At 42.7% G+C, this 17,336-nt stretch overlaps 1 protein-coding gene across 1 annotated transcript in view; it reads left to right on the top strand.

Annotated features, from left to right (window-relative positions):
- ME3 (malic enzyme 3, NADP(+)-dependent, mitochondrial) overlaps positions 1-17,336 on the top strand; it is a 63,526-nt gene that overhangs the window by 32,716 nt on the left and 13,474 nt on the right. Inside the window, exon 6 of the mRNA XM_010004410.1 lies at positions 12,575-12,684. Within this exon, the coding sequence (XP_010002712.1) occupies positions 12,575-12,684 (110 nt within the window). The remainder of the gene's footprint in view (positions 1-12,574; positions 12,685-17,336) is intronic.

The raw sequence follows: 17,336 nt of genomic DNA, 5'->3' as shown, positions 1-17,336 counted from the left end.
GGAAAGAGAAGCTTACTATCAGCCTGTGCCATATGGCAGAGCACAGAAGACAACAGGAGATCCAGCACTGTGTTTCTCAAACAGGCAGAAGGAAAGGAGTGCTGCTGAGTGTGTTTTCCCTTGTGCTTGTTATACACCTGATTTCTCTTTGCCTATTCCCTTCTCAGTACTTTTACTCATAAACATTCCAAGTCAGGTCCCACATGCTCTCCAATAAGCAGTCTTCTCTACAGCAAGTTGCCTCTGTTTCAGCAGTTCTACAGGACCATGGATCACAAGTTCACCAGCCCATTTTGGAATCTTAATCACCAGTACAGGTGCCTATCTGTTATTTATTCATATGCTCTAGATTTATTCAGGTGCTGTAGTGATTTATGCAGATGTTCTGGTTAACCTGGCTAATTGATCTTGAAAGACTAGCCTTGAGTTTCTGGGCCCCACTGGCCTCCACAAAGCTCTTGTATAATACTGCTGACACCTAAAGTCCCTCAGCATCTGTGTGTAGGCTAGGAGATGTGCACACCATCACCAGTGCTCTAGCAGGGCTGATGGTATAGACCAACTCCACCCTTCATGGGATTTTCTTGCTTGATTTCCTGCTACTCAGAAATTATTTAGCTCCAGATGTCCTACCACAGGATCTCTGCAGTAATGGACTTTTTTACCTTGTCTTTGAAATAACAAATTTCCAGTTGCTGGAAAGCCCTCTGCCCTAGGCTTTCTGTCTGTGCTTTTCACCTAGGCCAGATTTACCACAGCAGGTTTAGAAAGATGTAGCTGGAGAAGATCTGTTTGGGTGGAAGGCAAGTGGTGAGGCTCCACTCCTTGTTGTGTGTCAGAGGGTAGCTCAAGGCTACATTGGAGGGTCAGAACTAACATGGTTGCATCTCCTGCTTATGCTCTGCTCCTAAGAAGCCTTGTACCTGCAGGTGCAGTCGTTCCTCAGATCCACTGCCAGGAGGATGATGTCATTTTGCATAAATCACACAAGAACGGCTATAACAATCATTAGTGCTGGTCTTAGTGCATGGGAATCATGAGATATGCTGTCCAAAAAGGTTGTTTTGGGGTTTTTGGTGGGGCTATTTTGCTGCTCTAAGGACTACAGTGAAGGTTAACTATTATTATTTTTTTCCAAGAACTTTATGATTGATCTTGCCCTTTATCCTTTCTGTGGCAGTAGCTCATAGCAGATGCTCTGGCATATGACTGAGACCAGGCAGCAAGCAATCCTTGGCACTCCCCCCAGCTTCCAGTAATGTGAGATTCAGGGATTTCCTGCTATCTTTTTGCTTCAGAGGTCACTTTCTTTGATTTAGCGCTCACTGAATGCACACAAAGTGTGGTGGCTTTGTTTATGTCGGCAGAAACCTAGGGATTCTCCTGCCCAACATTAGAAATTGTCTGCAGCCTAAGATGATGGTGAGGTAGGCAGCAGTTTCTGTTAGGTCCATCATGCAGCTCCCTGACATTGGACTTCTAAACCTGGGACCTAGAACTCGAAATTTTTCATAGGCCACAATACAAAAGGTTACAAGTTTTTACAAAACTTCCATCTGTTGGCTCAAAACCACTTGTTCTAGAATGTGTAACCTACTCTAGGGGATCCCGCCCTGGCAGGGGGGTTGGACTAGATGGTCTTTCGAGGTCTCTTCCAACCCCTAACATTCTGTGATTCTCTGCTTCTGTGAAAAGCAGTTGCATTTTTATGTCGGTCTTGACAACCATCATAACTGCTACATCTGCTATAACAGTCGTGATCTCTAACGTGGATTGGGTCCAGCTTTCACCTTTTATGATTAACCTGACAATCAATGAACTTTATCCATGATAGTTCCATTTCAAAACAAAATAACAGATATTATCATATTTTCTAACTTACTGCTTCATTTCTCCTTTTATCACTATTAGAACTGTTTAATGAATCACCCAAGTAGTGCTATGAAGTCACTTTGTGGTACTGAATGAGGGTTTGAAGGTTTTTTTCAATGGTTTCAGAACCAGAAAGTCAACTGTTAATTTACCAAAATTTTTGTTTTCTTTGTTAGTTTTTTAAGGGAAGGAAGACTTGCCCTCCTCTCAGCTGTTTGGAAATCTTAGAATTGAAAGACTTTTTCTGATAAGTGTAACATCTGTCTGCAGCCTGTAAGCACACAAACATTGAAGGCTCTCCCTGCTCTTAAATCACCTCACACCAGCAAGCAGTAGACCCATCCCACTGTTGTCTCTTTACTACCTGGGTTTCCTTTTCTTGGTACCCCAAACACACACAGACATGCAAAAAGTGCAATACTGAAGTAAAGTTTCCATAAAATGAATGACAGTCGAAAAGTCTTGGCCTTCTGGGACACATATGTGTTTTTGTGTAACCTGCCCACTGCCAAGGCCACAGCAGAGCTGCCACTTGGGCTGTCAGCATGCAGAGGTGGGAACTGGATCCCCAAGACAAGAATGAGCCGGGACCTTTCATCCTTTTTGGGATGAAAATGGTACCTTTTTTTTTCCCTCTAGGCCTCTTCTTAGCTGGGTACAAGAGTATGTTTATGTAAGATTGCTGGTTCTGTCTCTATTTCTAATGTAGATGAAAGCGTATCTTGTTCTGTGCCTTGAGTCAACCTTGGTATCAAATGGGAAAACAGTCTAGTTTTCTTCCACTCTTTTTTTTGGTGAAAACACCATTTGCAAAGACCTTACAGGAACAACTTGCCTTTTCTCTCTCTGAATTGTAGTTTCATAGAATCATGGAATGGTTTGGGTTGGAAGAGACATTAAAGATCATCTAATTTCAACCCTCCTGCCATGGGCAGGGACATCTCCTACTTGACCAAGTTGCTCCAAACTCCATCCAACCTGACCTTGAACACTTCCAGGGAGGTGGCATCCACAACACCTCTGAGCAACCTGTGCCAGCGTCTCCCTGCCCTCATAGTACTTTTTTTTTCCTAGTATCTAATCTAAATCTCCCCTCTTTCAGTTGGAAACCATTACCCCTTGTCCTCTCACTACAAGCCCTTCTAAGAAGCCCCTTCCCAGCTTCCCTGTAGCCCTTTGAGGTACTGGAAGGCCACTATGAGGTCTCCCCAAAGCCTTCTCTTCTCCAGGGTGACCAACCTGAATTTTCTCAGCCTGTCTTCATCAGAGAGGTTGTCTTTGTGGCCCTCCTCTGGACTTGTTCCAACAGCTCCATGTTCTTCTTGTGCTGGGGTCCCCAGAATTGGACAGAATGCTGGAGGTGGGGTCTCATGAGAGCAGAGTAGAGGGGCAGAATCCCCTCCCTTGACCTGCTGCTACGCTTCTTTTGATGCAGCCCAGGACACAGTTGGCTTCCTAGTCTGCAAGTGCACATTGCCAGCTCATAATCAGTTTTTCATACATCCGTCCCCCCAAGTCCTTCTCTGTGGAGCTGCTCTCAGCTGGCCTCTTGAGGAGGTGTCTGACCCTAAACTGTGGCCAGGAGTAGTATGGCAGAGCACTTCTGGTCTGACCAGAAGCTAAAAGGCTCATGCTAAGTATTTAACAGTAAGAATGACCTTGGAACACTGACCGGATCCAGGTTCTAGTGTTATTTAACTTGCTAGAGGGGACTTTGTTTTTCCAATCCTAAATGCTGATCACTTGCCAACCATGATTTCTTTTTTTCTGATGATGTGCTCCTTTATGGAAAATTTCATTTTTCTTGGAAATGGGAAATTTGGCTGCTTTTGTGGCAAGCAGCAGTAAGAATATCTCAAGGAAAAGGGAAAGGACAATTTGGTTCTTCTCTGCCTGGTTTTATCTAAGACTGTGAGTAAGAGTTGCAGTGCATCAAAGCAGATTCTGTCCATCATGAATGACTGCAAGTGCTATAAAATGCTCAATTCAGACAAGGATTGGAACCTACTTCTTTCCGTGAAGGAACTGGACCTCACAAATTTCTTTTCATGCATGTAGGGATGTTTTATACTCCCTTCTCAGGGTGAAAAAAAAAAAAAAAAAAGCAGCCCTTTTGATATGAATCAGCAAAGGTCTGCACAAGTCCTCAGGCCACCCCTGAAGTTCTGACTTGTGAGATTTTGGTCAAATGCCTCTCAAATGGTAACTGTTGCCTCATGATTTTTTTCCTCTCTGACCTCATGGCTTATAATGAGGCTGGGTGAACTTGAAGAGGTACATACAAATGAGGATGAAAGAACCAAGTTGCAGAATGTGATCGTTCAAGCAGTTGAGAAGTCTCTTAAATAAAGAAGCTAAAAGCAACATCATCAGGAAAACATCTGCCTCTGTCTTCAGGGGTTCATGCTCTTTTGCCCCACACTTTGTGCTCATCTGAGAGAGATGTGTGTCATCCTCTACAGGGATACAGACTTTGCTAACAGCATCTCTCCTGTAAGCACAGACCAGAGATTTAGTGCAGCTTTAGTTTGGTAGTAACAATACTGGAACACCAGTGATAAACCAAGTGTGAATCCGACACTTGTTTGCTCTCCAGAAAATGAAAACATATCCTTAATGAAGATTTTTGACTCCTAATTTTTACGACAGATTTGTAATTATTTCATTAAAAATTTTGTTTGTACAAAATTTTCTAGGCAAGGTCTGGAGATTGGACTAAAATGAGTGTGTGGGTTCATTCTATAAAGCATTTCACAGTGAGACTATTTTTACAGGGGGTTTTTAAGGTATGGGAGAAAGCCAGAATTTGGGTCTTCATTATTTATGGCACAAAACCCAAAAATATGCAAACTAATGAGACAGTGATATAATCTTTACCATGAAAGACTAGTGATTTTTATTTTTTTTTCTGAGGAAGAACTGACAAAGTACATATTTTTGTTTCCAATGCTATAAAATGTCTAAATCAATTTCAAAGATGGTAGAGAACAGGGTCCCCAGATGGTGGTCTAGCAGCCAACAGTGAACCAGGAGACATGGTAACATTATTAAATTACTCTTGTAGTAGAAGACAGAAGTGAGGAACTATTTAGATCCAATATTTTATATGGAAAAAACATGCAGAGGCTTCAGCCAAAGATATCAGAGTTTGCACTTGACATTAACCTGCCGTACAAGAAACCAGTACAGCACAGTTTGACTTGGTATCTCCAAAAGGTGCCTTTTTTTTCTGAAAAGTGTGAATGTGTTGTAATGGTTGAGGGGTGGGTGTTAAGACATTAAGCTGGATAAAATGTGGTGACCATAAAAGGCTTTGTTGTTACAGTCTTTCCCTGTTTCTATCCAACATATCTGAATATTTTCAAAGCCACCTCTGTCAGAAAGGTACAGAAATGAACTGTCCAATCATCCTTTTCCACAGCCTGCAAATATAATATAATAATGCTAAGGGGAAAGCTTCGATTCCACAAGGAGACATAGAATCATAAAGGCTGGAAAAGATCATCAAGGTGAACCGTCCACCCTACAACCACCAACCGCTAAACCATGTCCCAAAGCACCACATCCACCTGTTCCTTGAACACCTTCAGGGATGGTGCCTCCACCACCTCCCTGGGCAGCCTGTTTCAAGGCCTCATCACTCTTGCTGGAAAGAAATTTTTCCTAAATCCAATCTGAACCTTCCCTGGCACAACTTGACTTGCACACTTTGCACACTTTGGAGTGCCCAAGAGAAATGGGAACAGATGTGAATGCAAAATCAGGTCAAAAATCACAACCTTCCTTTTTTGAAAGGAGGAAGACAGGTGGACTGGAGAATGGATGAAGTCAAAGTGGAGGTTTATACTTGCTCTGTTTCAATGTACCTTTGTGCTGGTGGGGTTTGGTGGGGTTTCATGTAGGTCCCCAGGGCCTACAGGAAGGGCCTCAGGGGTGGCTCTGGTAGGAAGCTGAGAAGCTCCCCCTGCTCCAAACCCAACCAAGGAGCTGGTTATAGAGACAATAGATGCACCTCTGTGATTAAGATACAAAAGAACTGAGATAAGAGCTGAGCAGAGGGAACAGTGGAAGAACTGATGAGCTGGAGAGGCAGAGTGTTGCCAGTGGTTGGTGAGAAAGAAGGGGAAGAAGGTGCCCAAGCAGAAGTTTCCCTGCAACCCATGGCAAGATGGCAGCTGTGCCCCTGCACTCATGGAGGAACGTGGTGGAACATTCCCTGAAGGAGCCAGGAGACGTGAGCTTGGCCAGTGGACTTGGATTTTGTGGCCAGAGGATTTGCTGCCAGTGGGCTCTTGATTTTGCAGCTTTGGAAGCCTCCGGGCCAGGGGCGTTTGTTCCAAAGCAGCCGTGACTCTGTGGGAAGCCCAGGCTGGAGCAGCTTCGGACCTGGTGGGAAGGACTCAGGAAGGAGAGGTTCATGGAGGACTCTCTGCCATGGGAGGGACCCCGTGAGGAAGCAGGGAAGGACTATAAGGAATCCTTCTTCCTGAGGAGGAAGGAGCAGCAAGAACCACCAGCCTGTGAACTGACTCTAAACCCCATCCCCATCCCCCTGTGCCACTGGAGGGAAGGAGGGAGAGAAACTGGGAACAAAGTGATTTGGGCCCAGGAGGAAGGGAGGGGTGGGGTAACATATGCAAGCCCTGCTCTTTGTGTTGTCTGTGTCCTGTGTGTGTTTGATGAGTGTGACATTAAATCATAATTTTTCCCCAAGTTAAGTCTTTTTTGCCAGGACTTTAACTGATGAAGAACCCTCTTTGTCCTTGTCTCAACCCATGAGCTGCTAGTTGGCCTTTGTCCTTCCCATCCCACCCTGAGGGGGTTGAAGTTGGGTTAGCAGCCACATGGCTGGTTCTTTGTTGTCATGTTAGGCCCAAACTGTGACAACCTAGTAAGTCTGCAATCCTGGTAGTCTACATTTGAGCTTTAATTTTAGATAAATGCAATTAGACCCTGGGTGTTTGACTACTAATGTCAAGATGCCAAGAAGATGATAAAATGATTTAGAGAAGATGAGTCGTTTACAGTCAGGATGAGATTACTGGAGGGAGCCAACCTTAGCTGGCCATGCCTTTCCTGGACTGGAAAACATTCAGTCCTGATGTGACCTGCTGCTCTTGGCTTCAAACTTTCCTTCAGGCTCAGAGCTGAAAGTTAGGAGGTGAGTCACATGGATCGGTAGAAGCATGGAAGAATCTATGAGAGCTGGCTGCAAGCCAAGCAGGCTGACCTCAGTAGCCTCTTCCTATCACAGCAGCAGTTAGCAAGATCTCTCTGCAGGGCAGCCTTCAATTCTAGCTACAACTGTAAGGACCTATAAATGCAGCAGAGGGAATCTTCAGAAATCCTTGTTCAATTACTTTACAATCACGTTTTTTCTGAAAAGAGGCATCCTGCACCTATAGCCAGGAGTGTAAGTGATTTGGTGTGTACTACCTGGGACTGCATTTCTATCAGATCTCACAAGTTAAACAGTGCAATATTTATTAGTTGGTTAGACAAAAACATGCGTCACTGAAATGATTCCTCCAACAAGAAATTGTTAATCTTGTTGGAAAACTGGAAACTGTAATTTTCCAACAAAACACAATACAAAATCAGTGTTTTCAAAATCCAGTTTTCATGTTTAAAATGTTATGATGGGGGGAGACCAGCCAGTATATTTCATTCCATCCTGAAGTATTTCCATGTACACTGCCAGGGGACACCTGGATACCACACACAAGGGATGGAGCAGGGCAATTTCTATGGAGAAAATCAACAAAGGAATTGCAGGCTTTGAAAGACAGCAGAGCATTGCAGTTGAAGGGGTGATAAGCCAGTGACCTAGGGCACATGAGATATATTTAAGATCTTTCTGACTAGATATGGTAATGAGATAACATTGGATTATCTCTCCTAATTTAGGTGTAAAGTTAGGCATCTAAATTAAAGTTGGTCATCTTAGACTGTCTTCACAGAGAGACTGTGGAGAAAGGCATCTCCAGAGATGTTCTCTGCTTCCATTTTCCATTTTGACTAGTTCAGAAAAGTCACTACAGGATGTGCCTCTTTCTCTGCATTGTCTGAGAAGGCAGCCAGAATTGTCTATCTCAGCATTACAGAGGCAGTCTTTAGATATGTAAAGGAGGAAAGTGGAAGAAATCCTAGTTTGTGCTGCATTTTGTTGGCTGAACTCCAGTACAAGTAGCAGCTCTTTGCCCACCCTTCCCTCTTGCAATAACAGATATTCTCCACCTTCTCTCCTAAACTGGATTTTTTTTAAGGGTTGTTGCATATTAAAACACTTCTGTGCTCCAGTCCCAAATTGGCTGCATTTTACATTTGGATGCTATCCAAGTACTTGGTAGGGCACACTGAATTCCTTTGGGATGAAACAGGTTACACAGATGTTGAGTTACTGTGCTGTGGAGGAAGGACAGTAGAGCTGACTCATTGTGTTGACACTCACAAGGATGTTACTGGAAATGGCCCCAGCAGTTGTTTTGTTCGTATTACTTGGTAAGTTTATCTGTAGACTGATCAGATCATCCTAGAATAGAGCATTGCACACAGCCAGCAAAGTACAGTTAGGAAAGAACAGTAACCATTACCTAGTGGATTTCTAGGATGGCTCATTAAGCTGCCTCAGTTGTGTTTAATTTCAGTGACTTTGAGCAACACAAGCTCTTTAAAGTCCTCTCAAGACCCCAGTAAGGTGGGTAGTCCTTGAGGACTAGGATCATCCTCAGATTCCCATCTTTACCTGTGACTCTCAAATATGTGGTTCTTTCATTTAAAGCATCTGGTCTTAGGAGGCTGCTATGACTAATTTATGGTCTTTATTAATGAAAACTTCAGTTCTCACATTATGCAAAGCCCCTCATAGTCTCAAAATGCGGTTTATGCTTTACAAAGCTCAGTAGACATATTGCAGAGAAAAATAATCTTAAAAAAAAAAAAAAAGCTCAGTGAAAAGAGTTTGCATTCCAGCACTGTCGTGTCATACTGAGGGGCAGGAGGAGAAATGAAGTGTTTATGGGCCACCAGACCTTCCTTGTGCTCTGATTAATAAAAGATGACCAAAGACAAAAGTAAAAGTAACTGTGCAGTGTCTCATGCTGCAGACCAGCAGTGTGAAGTGAGGAAAGGACTCTGTGTTCAAAAGTCAGGGAAACCCACCCACCTACCTCTGTGCTCTTTGGAGAGCTGGTCACACATATTAGTGCTGGCTGAGATCACTGGGTTTGTTAAGAAAGTCAGTAATGTTTCTTCCTCAGTGATACAAATAAATAGTAAGACTGGTGTTAGAGAAATAGTTGCTATAGCAACTGAAGTTGCTAAAAGAGTTGCTAATTCTTTGCTGTGAGATGTTAGCAGATGTTCTGGGTGGTGTATCATCTCCCTCTTAGCCATCTTTTCCTTACACATTCACGCAGTGGATGAGAGGATCACCCATTAGAAAACTGATTCTGACAGGCACTTTTTGTCCTGTACATTTGGATATCCACAATGTTCATTTTCACTTCCAGGACTTTACAGAGAGAAAGAGACTTGGGAATCATCATCTATAGCTTTTCAGGGTGTTGCTGAATGTTTCAGAAGAAAATTTAATACTGAATCTTTCCTTGATAGCTGCCAAAATCTGAAGGAGGGAAGCTCAAAGAGCATAAGCAGTCTGTCCCTCAAATACTCAGTGTAACTTGTAGTTAGCAGCACACTGAGGACAATTTAAGAGCACCTTATAAAAAGAAATGCAAAATTTCTGTAGACTCCAGTTGCTGTTGAGCATGTAACATGGCCTTTCCTACAGGGTGCTGGAAAGAATTTGTTCTGTTTAAAGTCACAAAACCAATGGGAGCAGTTTTCCAGTCCCTTTTCTAGGGCTTTTTGCCCCTTGAAGTATGGCAAGCTGTAATTTCCCCACCTGAACATCTAGATTTCAAAACCTGTTGGACCCCCAGAAAATCCATGCCTAAACCCCCATACCCAGGGGGAGAGTTGTGACGCAACTACAACAGAGATTTTGCACAGGGCTCTTTTGTTGCTCCTTTCAGCACAGTAAACAAGATAAGAAATTGTTGCCTTTCTGGCCAGTCATGCTCACATCTGCCTACCTAGAGAGGGCTCACCAAGCTTTGACATTGCAGAGTGAAGGGTATGTTTTATAAAGTAGGAGCTATCAGATGGCACACAATAAATACAGACTCATTTTGAAAGCAATTCTTAACCCCTCTGTGCTGTGTTCTCTTTCAGGAGAGATATGGGGAACACATTTGGTGGGGACTGGGCATGTTAGTCCATCTCTGATGGCACCTGGGTAGTGGAAAGGTACCCAGACTGCACAAGAGATAAAGTGAAGGTGCCCTCAGACATTGCATTCCACATTAGCCAGGAGGAAAAACACCCACCACGACATGTCCTCCCCTGCAGGTGTGCCACATCTATTCCCAACATCACTAAAGGAGAAGCTGAAAAGAGTTGAAAGGTACCCAGGAGAAAGGAAACAGCACCACGTGCTGGCATTGATCTGTGCTGTGCAGTCAGGGATAGACAGATGCAAACACACAGCTCTGTAACGTGGATGTGCCCATTCTCTGGTGACAGGAGCAATGACACTTCCCTCCGGGAATGGCACTGCATTGCAGATGCCAAAGAAAAGTTTCCACAACTTCTGTGTCCCTGATTCAACAAAGACTCCAAGCACCTTTGTTTTCAAGGAAATTTTTGCAAATATTAATAGTATTTTGCAAATATTAAGCTTAGTAGGTTATTGGGAGTCTTAACTGGAGCGAGACATGTTAAATCTGAGGAGTTTGGATCTAAAAGAGTAATACCTAGCACTAAAATAATTCATAGAATCATAGAATCTTAGAATAGTTTGGGTTGGAAGGGACCTTTAAAGATCATCTAGTCCAACCCCCCTGCATGAGCTGGGACATCTTCAACTAGATCAGGTGGATCTGAGCCCTGTCCAACCTGACCTTTAATGTTGCCAGGGATGAGGCATCTACCACCTCTCTGGACAACCTATGCCAGTGTTTCACCACCCTCATTGTAAAAAATGTCTGAAACTCCAGTCTCTGAGTTTAAAACCATTGAGTCTTGACCTCTTACTGCAGACCCTGCTAAAGAATCTGTCCCCATTCTGGTGCTTTTCTAAAAGTGAGCACAGGGAATGTGAAGCGAGTGTGAGAGCCAGACATTTTCCCCTTTTGGAACCAGATGGTTTATGAAGTGAGAGTTTCTCATGACAGAAAAATAAAGGAGTTCAATGCATGTGCTTATCATTGTCTCCTTGCTGACAGACATACTTGAAATGAAAAATAATAATCATAAAAAATGCAAGGCCCTCCCAGGAGAGCCTCACTGCCTACACTACGAGTGCTATGAAAAGAGCTTTTCATGACAGCAGCCACGGTTCTCACATGGAACATGTTTTATCCAGTATCGATTTCTAATATAAAGCAGGGGTGTCCCTACCTCAGATTTCAGTGGCAAAGGAAGAAAGTCTGAATGGGAGGTAAGGTGATGCTGCCTCTGCACTGCTTACATCCCCAGAGAGGCTCAGGTCTCTAACACAGGGCAACTATTTAGAGCCCTTTTACCTGCCTGCAGCCCAGAGGTTGCTAATAATTGCTTTAGTCATTCCCTGAGCTTCTCCCACTGCCTCATCACATTTATATTACAGAAAAAGAGTACTTGTGGTTCATTTAGATTTTATTAGCAAAGCTAAAAGTGTATAGATATGGAGTAGCCTGGATATTACCTAGTTTTTAGAAACTGCACACTTGCCCTAATATTACTGGATAATTATGGAAAGTTTGCAATTATTGCCTGCCATTTGACTCTGTAGGTCAGTAGCTGTCACTGCATGCTGGTTTCCTGCAAAGTAACTCAGTGGAGAGAAAACATGTTTCCAAAGCACACAAAAGTCGCTATGAAATCACACGATGAAGCAGTTAGATCCATGAGATCCTACAAGCAGGTTTTTTTCTCATCTCTTGGTCACCTACAGTTGAAGTGGGCACTTGGTGATGTCCCTTTGCAGTCAGATTTGCTGTATTGCCACATGGTAGTTGCAATATCCGTTGCAAAAGAGTATCTCCTTCACTTGAGAAGCTCATCACCATCATCATCATCATCATATTTCTATGCCATTTAAGATTTGTCATACCATTAGTCCAAAAATGTATATATCTTTATATATATATATATAGACATATAGGTGTATATCCTATATATATAGGTATACACATTAAGAAGGACTTTGTGCTTCTTGAATGGACAGATGATTTATAGCATTTATTCTTAGACACTCCACATTTCGGAGTGGATGGGCCTTGGGAAGGGTGTGATCTTGTTGGCTGCTACTGTGGTGCAATTCTCTTAGTTAAACATGCATTTTTCTAACTGTACTTACCCTGAATATCATCATTGAATGTACAGTATCTGTTACGGTATTTACTGAGGAGACGAAAAGCGTTAGCGTTGGCAAAATCTTCAAACTGGATCAGACAATTCATGCCATACCTGCAAGTTAAAAGAGCAATTAGAAATGGATACAAATACTTCCACAAAATATACAGATCTTAACATATATATATATATATACATATATATATATATATATATATATATGTATATATATATATATATGTTAAGATCTGTATATTTTGTGGAAGTATTTGTATCCATTTCTAATTGCTCTTTTAACTTGCAGGTATGGCATGAATTGTCTGATCCAGTTTGAAGATTTTGCCAACGCTAACGCTTTTCGTCTCCTCAGTAAATACCGTAACAGATACTGTACATTCAATGATGATATTCAGGGTAAGTACAGTTAGAAAAATGCATGTTTAACCTTCACCTTCTCACGAGGCAAGGCAAGGAAGACTGATTATTGTACAATTCTTAGATGTGTGTTTACACATAAGCATTTAAAAATATAAAGAAAAGCGCAACGGTCTAATTTGAAGTGAGTTTCTATTGTTTTTAGTAATTTAATTGCTCACTGCAGCAATGTTGTTCAGGGGAAGATGGATCATGTACTTTAGATTATTAAGATAATTTAGCAAAATCCATTAATTTGCTATAATTTAGCTAAAACAATGATGATGTTTTAACAGTTATGCAAGGCTTTCAGTTTCCATGAGCCAGGTGGTCATTAGCCAATCCTGGCAATGTCCCTCTATTGTTATGCTCCACATTATATGCACAAACAAAAAGGTAAAACAGCTTCTTTCTTCTCCATGCTTGCTACCTCCAGAGGAATCTGAGATCAGATATATTCTCCCCTAGAGTGCTTCACATAACTCTTCTGGCGCCAAAGAGAAGTGATAGCAGCAAAGCTGGGGCTATAACCAGCAGGTCTCCCAGACCCTGTGAGGCTCAGCAGTCAGCAGAAAAGCTCAGATGCACAAAGGGACACAGGCTGCATATTGGTGGCATCCTGGTCTGGTGCTGACTGTGCTTTAAACCATTGGAAGGGCTGTTTGCCCATCCAACTGGGACAGGATCTTCCTGAGTGATTACAAATAACCAGTTCTTCTCCTGTGAGTCCCTTCATCTAGTCTTTTTTTGTCTAGTCCTGCTTGCAACACGTTTCCAAGGTTTGTTGATTGGATTATTTGCAGTCAGCTGGGCTTATGCTCACTTGTACTTGAAAGAGACTGGAAGAAATGCCAGTGTCATTTTTCACACAGTGGTGACTCTTTTGTGAGCAGCCTTTGCAGCACTATTTCTGCATCTAGCAATATTTGTCAGTGTGTGTAACAGCTTGTTCATATCTGTCATGGCATAACAAGAAGTAAGACCCTGGCTTGTGAGAATATGATTGGTGTGATGCACAGTCCTGCTCAAAGACACTTTCATGAAGAGGTTTTAGAAGCAGAAGAGCTTAAGGCACTTCAGAGAAGGTGAGATTGAGTCTCCCGCACAAGAAGACATGTTAGGTGTTCTTGCCACCCAGAAAATCTTTAGGTGGAAAGAGAAGCACAGAAAAATGGAGATACATTTCTTAATGAATGGAGGAACCAAGAACTCAAACGTTTCTGGACATGGGCAGGTGAAGCCCATAAAAAGAAGCCTATTATGTAAAGATTTATTTTTTGTTATTTGTTCTCTCTGCACATGGAAGGAGACTCAGCAGTGGAAAGGATAAGAGGCCAGGCAATGTGGCAGATTTGTGAGCTTGGATGTAGGTTTTATTGAGGGAACTAGAGAGAATTGGAAAGGTTTCTTGGTGAATTGGAACTGTTTCTTAGACAGACAGAAAGAAGAGAAATAAGATATTAAGGCAAAACTGCAGATTCTGAGTGGGAAGTAGGAACTATTTTATAGTGTCCTTTTGGCCATAGGTCATAGCTAAATGCCTCAGACAGTTCCTGGAAATTACTCCCTCAGAGGGGCAAACCACATCTAGGAGGGTGCTGTAAAAAGGCATTGCTATAAAATGGACATTGTCTTCATCTCCCCAGTTAGATGTATGTCATGGTGCATGGGAGATGTCAAGTCCCCTGAAAATACCCCAGAGTCCCATCTGTTGAAACAACAGGATTTTACTTCTTACTAAACTCCCTTATATTCTCAAATAAAACATCTAGCTGGTGCTGGTTCCACAACAGTAGATATGGAAAAAAAATCCTGCTCATCTTTTGCATAAGCAAGATATGAGGCAAGGAAAGCAAGCCACTGTTTCAGGCTCTTTAATGTATCTGTCAAATAAAAAGGGATTCCAAGGCAGGGTTTTAGTCAGGAATGAATTTTGGAGACCTTTGGGAATCTGATATAAGTTTGATCTGCTCAGGTAACTCTGTCTTAGAGTCATGTCAGACATTAATGGAGTTGAAGCTGGGATGAGTAATCTGATTTGCCCACCCTAACATAACCTCTTGTATCCCTGTATGATATGAGAAAGGTAGGAAGCACCAGTTTCTCACTTACACCCTCCTGCTCTTTGTTTTTGACTCAGGCTCTCTCTAGCATGCTGGTGTTTCACGACTTGCCTGCTTAAAAAAGTGGGAGAGTTTTTGGAAGTCATCTTTTGAATTATTAATGAGAATTATACAAAGCCTTGTTTAAGCAGCCCTGATTCATTTTAATCAAGTCAGGCAGGAACAGACCTCCTGAAGCCTGAATTGTCCCAGCTTTGGGACATTGTCTTGCGTGTATCGATTACAAACACGTCTTAGGCACAAGTAGTGCAAGTTAGATCAGGTCTGAGCTATATACTAATTTATACTCATGGCCCATTGGTTTGTGGGGCTCTGAATGCACATGCACACACAGAGATGTGGAAAGAAAGTATAAATTGCTCCACTTAATCTCCCCTAGGCTTCCTTCTTGCTGCCCCAGGGCCTACATGAACACAAAGCGGTTTAAAATGTTAATGCCTGTTGTGGGGTTTTTTTGTCGCACAAATTACTGTCTTGCCAAATCCATCCTAACCCCACAGAACTGAAGTGACTCAGACCCCTTCCAATCCGAGCCAGCCTGCTGATGCTGAGTGGGGTGCCTGCCAGGTACCACAAGAGGTGATTGCTCTTGTTCAGAATCCTTTAGCCTGGGAGCTGGCAGGAGCTGGCTCCAAGTGCCCATGCCTGGGAGCTCCCCATTGAAGGAATGCTTCTCCTTCCTCTGTGGGGGTGACAACTTCAGTCTTTTCTCAACTCTGTCTGGGTTCATGCAAGGGGCAACAGCTTCAATTTCAGCTCTACAAGAGAAAATTGATTGTCACTTCTTCCTTGTTCCAGATGAAGGACCAAGGCAGGCAATGAAGCACATGTGAAATTGAAGAGACATGAGAATACTTTAGATCCTGCTCTTTCTCCTCCTACAGCAACTTTGCTCCATTTAGTTCTACACAGTGAGAAACAGAAAGTAGACAACTGAAAAGCCTTACAAAGGTGTCAACTCTTGTGAATCCCTGTGACAGGCTTCTCAGGCTTCCTGCTTCATACAAGAGAATATTAAAAATCATTGATGAGGCTAGTTTGGCATACACCTCTGAACATCACCCAGGCCTCACTCAAATAAAAGGTGATTTCAAACTTAGATCCAACTTTGACATTAGATCAGGTTCCTCAGAGCTTTATCCAGCCAAATCATTTTCAATATTTACAAAGACAGATATTTGCAATCTTTTTGTGCTACCTGTTCTAAACTTTTCTCATCTTCCTTGTGCATTTTTTCCCTAATATCTAATTGGAATTTCCCTAGATGCAGCTTGTGTTCATTGCCCCTCATCCTCTGGCTGTGCATCTCTGAGAAGAATCTGGCTTCTTTACAAACACTCAGGAAGTAGTTGTAGACAGAAATTAGGTGTCCTCTTAGTCTTCTCCAGCCTATTCAAACCCAGGTCCCTCAGTCCTCTTTGTACATCCTGGTCATATTTATGGCCATTCTCTGGACTTGCTCCAGTTTGTCAATATATTCCATATGCTGAGATGCCTGAGCTGGAGTTGCTAGTCTACAGCTAGCCTCAACATTGCTGAAATAGAAAGAAATTTTCACTTTCCTTGACCTGCTGCCTAGACTTTTGCTGATGTAGTCAATAGGCTGTTGACCTTCTGTGCTGTGAGGGCACGTTGCTGGCTCATCTTCAACTTGTTGTCCACCAGGTCTTCTTCTGCAAAGCTGCAGGACTTTGCCTTTGCTGACCTTCATGAGGTTTCCCTGAGCCCGTTTCTCCAGCCTGCTGAGATCCCTATGAATGACAGTCATGCCCACCAGTGTATCAATCACTATCCCAAATTTGTAATCATCCATTAATTTGCTGGTGTACACTCTGTCTTATCATCCAGGTTGCTAATAGAACCCAAATAGTATTTGCATCTTTGTACCACTTTGTACCACTGACCACAAGCCTTTGAGCCTAGCAGCCCAGCCACTTTTTCACCCACTTGATACTCCACTTGTTCAGTCTGTATCTCTCCAGTCTGGCTACAAGGATGCTTTGGGATATTATTTCAGAAAAAGGCCTCCTGCAGATCAAGGAAAGCAACACCTGCTGCCCCTCCTTGTCCACATAACCAGTTGTCTCATCATAGGAGGCAGCTGAATTGTCCAGGCATGATTTGCTTTGGGAGATCCATAGTGCTCTCAATCACCTTTATGTACCTAGATAATACCTTCCAGAAGATTTGCTTTGTGATTCCCAGGTACTGAGGTTAGGCTGACTGACCTAAAATTCCCTGGTTCCTTCTTCTAGCCCTTCTTGAAGATGGGTGGGACATTTGTCTTTTGTCAGGAATTAGGAATCTCCTCAGCATCCTTAGATGCATTATATCAGGTCTTATGTACTTTGTTGAATAATCCCTGTTAAGGAGGCAGAATCCTTAGAAACCCGTAAATTTGCACAGCTAAAGTTCTCAGTATGGGACTAAGGGCTCTTTGTGCACAAGCTTCACTGTCTTTGTGGTAAAGAGCCTGGCTAATCCAGGACAGCCCTCAAAGGTGTGCACTGAGTGACCAAAGAACCAGCA

Source organism: Chaetura pelagica, unplaced genomic scaffold, assembly GCF_000747805.2.
Source record: "Chaetura pelagica isolate M959 unplaced genomic scaffold, ChaPel_1.0 scaffold59, whole genome shotgun sequence".
NCBI classification, from domain to species: domain Eukaryota; kingdom Metazoa; phylum Chordata; class Aves; order Apodiformes; family Apodidae; genus Chaetura; species Chaetura pelagica.
The sequence above is the reverse complement of the archived record's forward strand: the minus strand, read 5'-3'. Positions and strand labels throughout refer to the sequence as shown.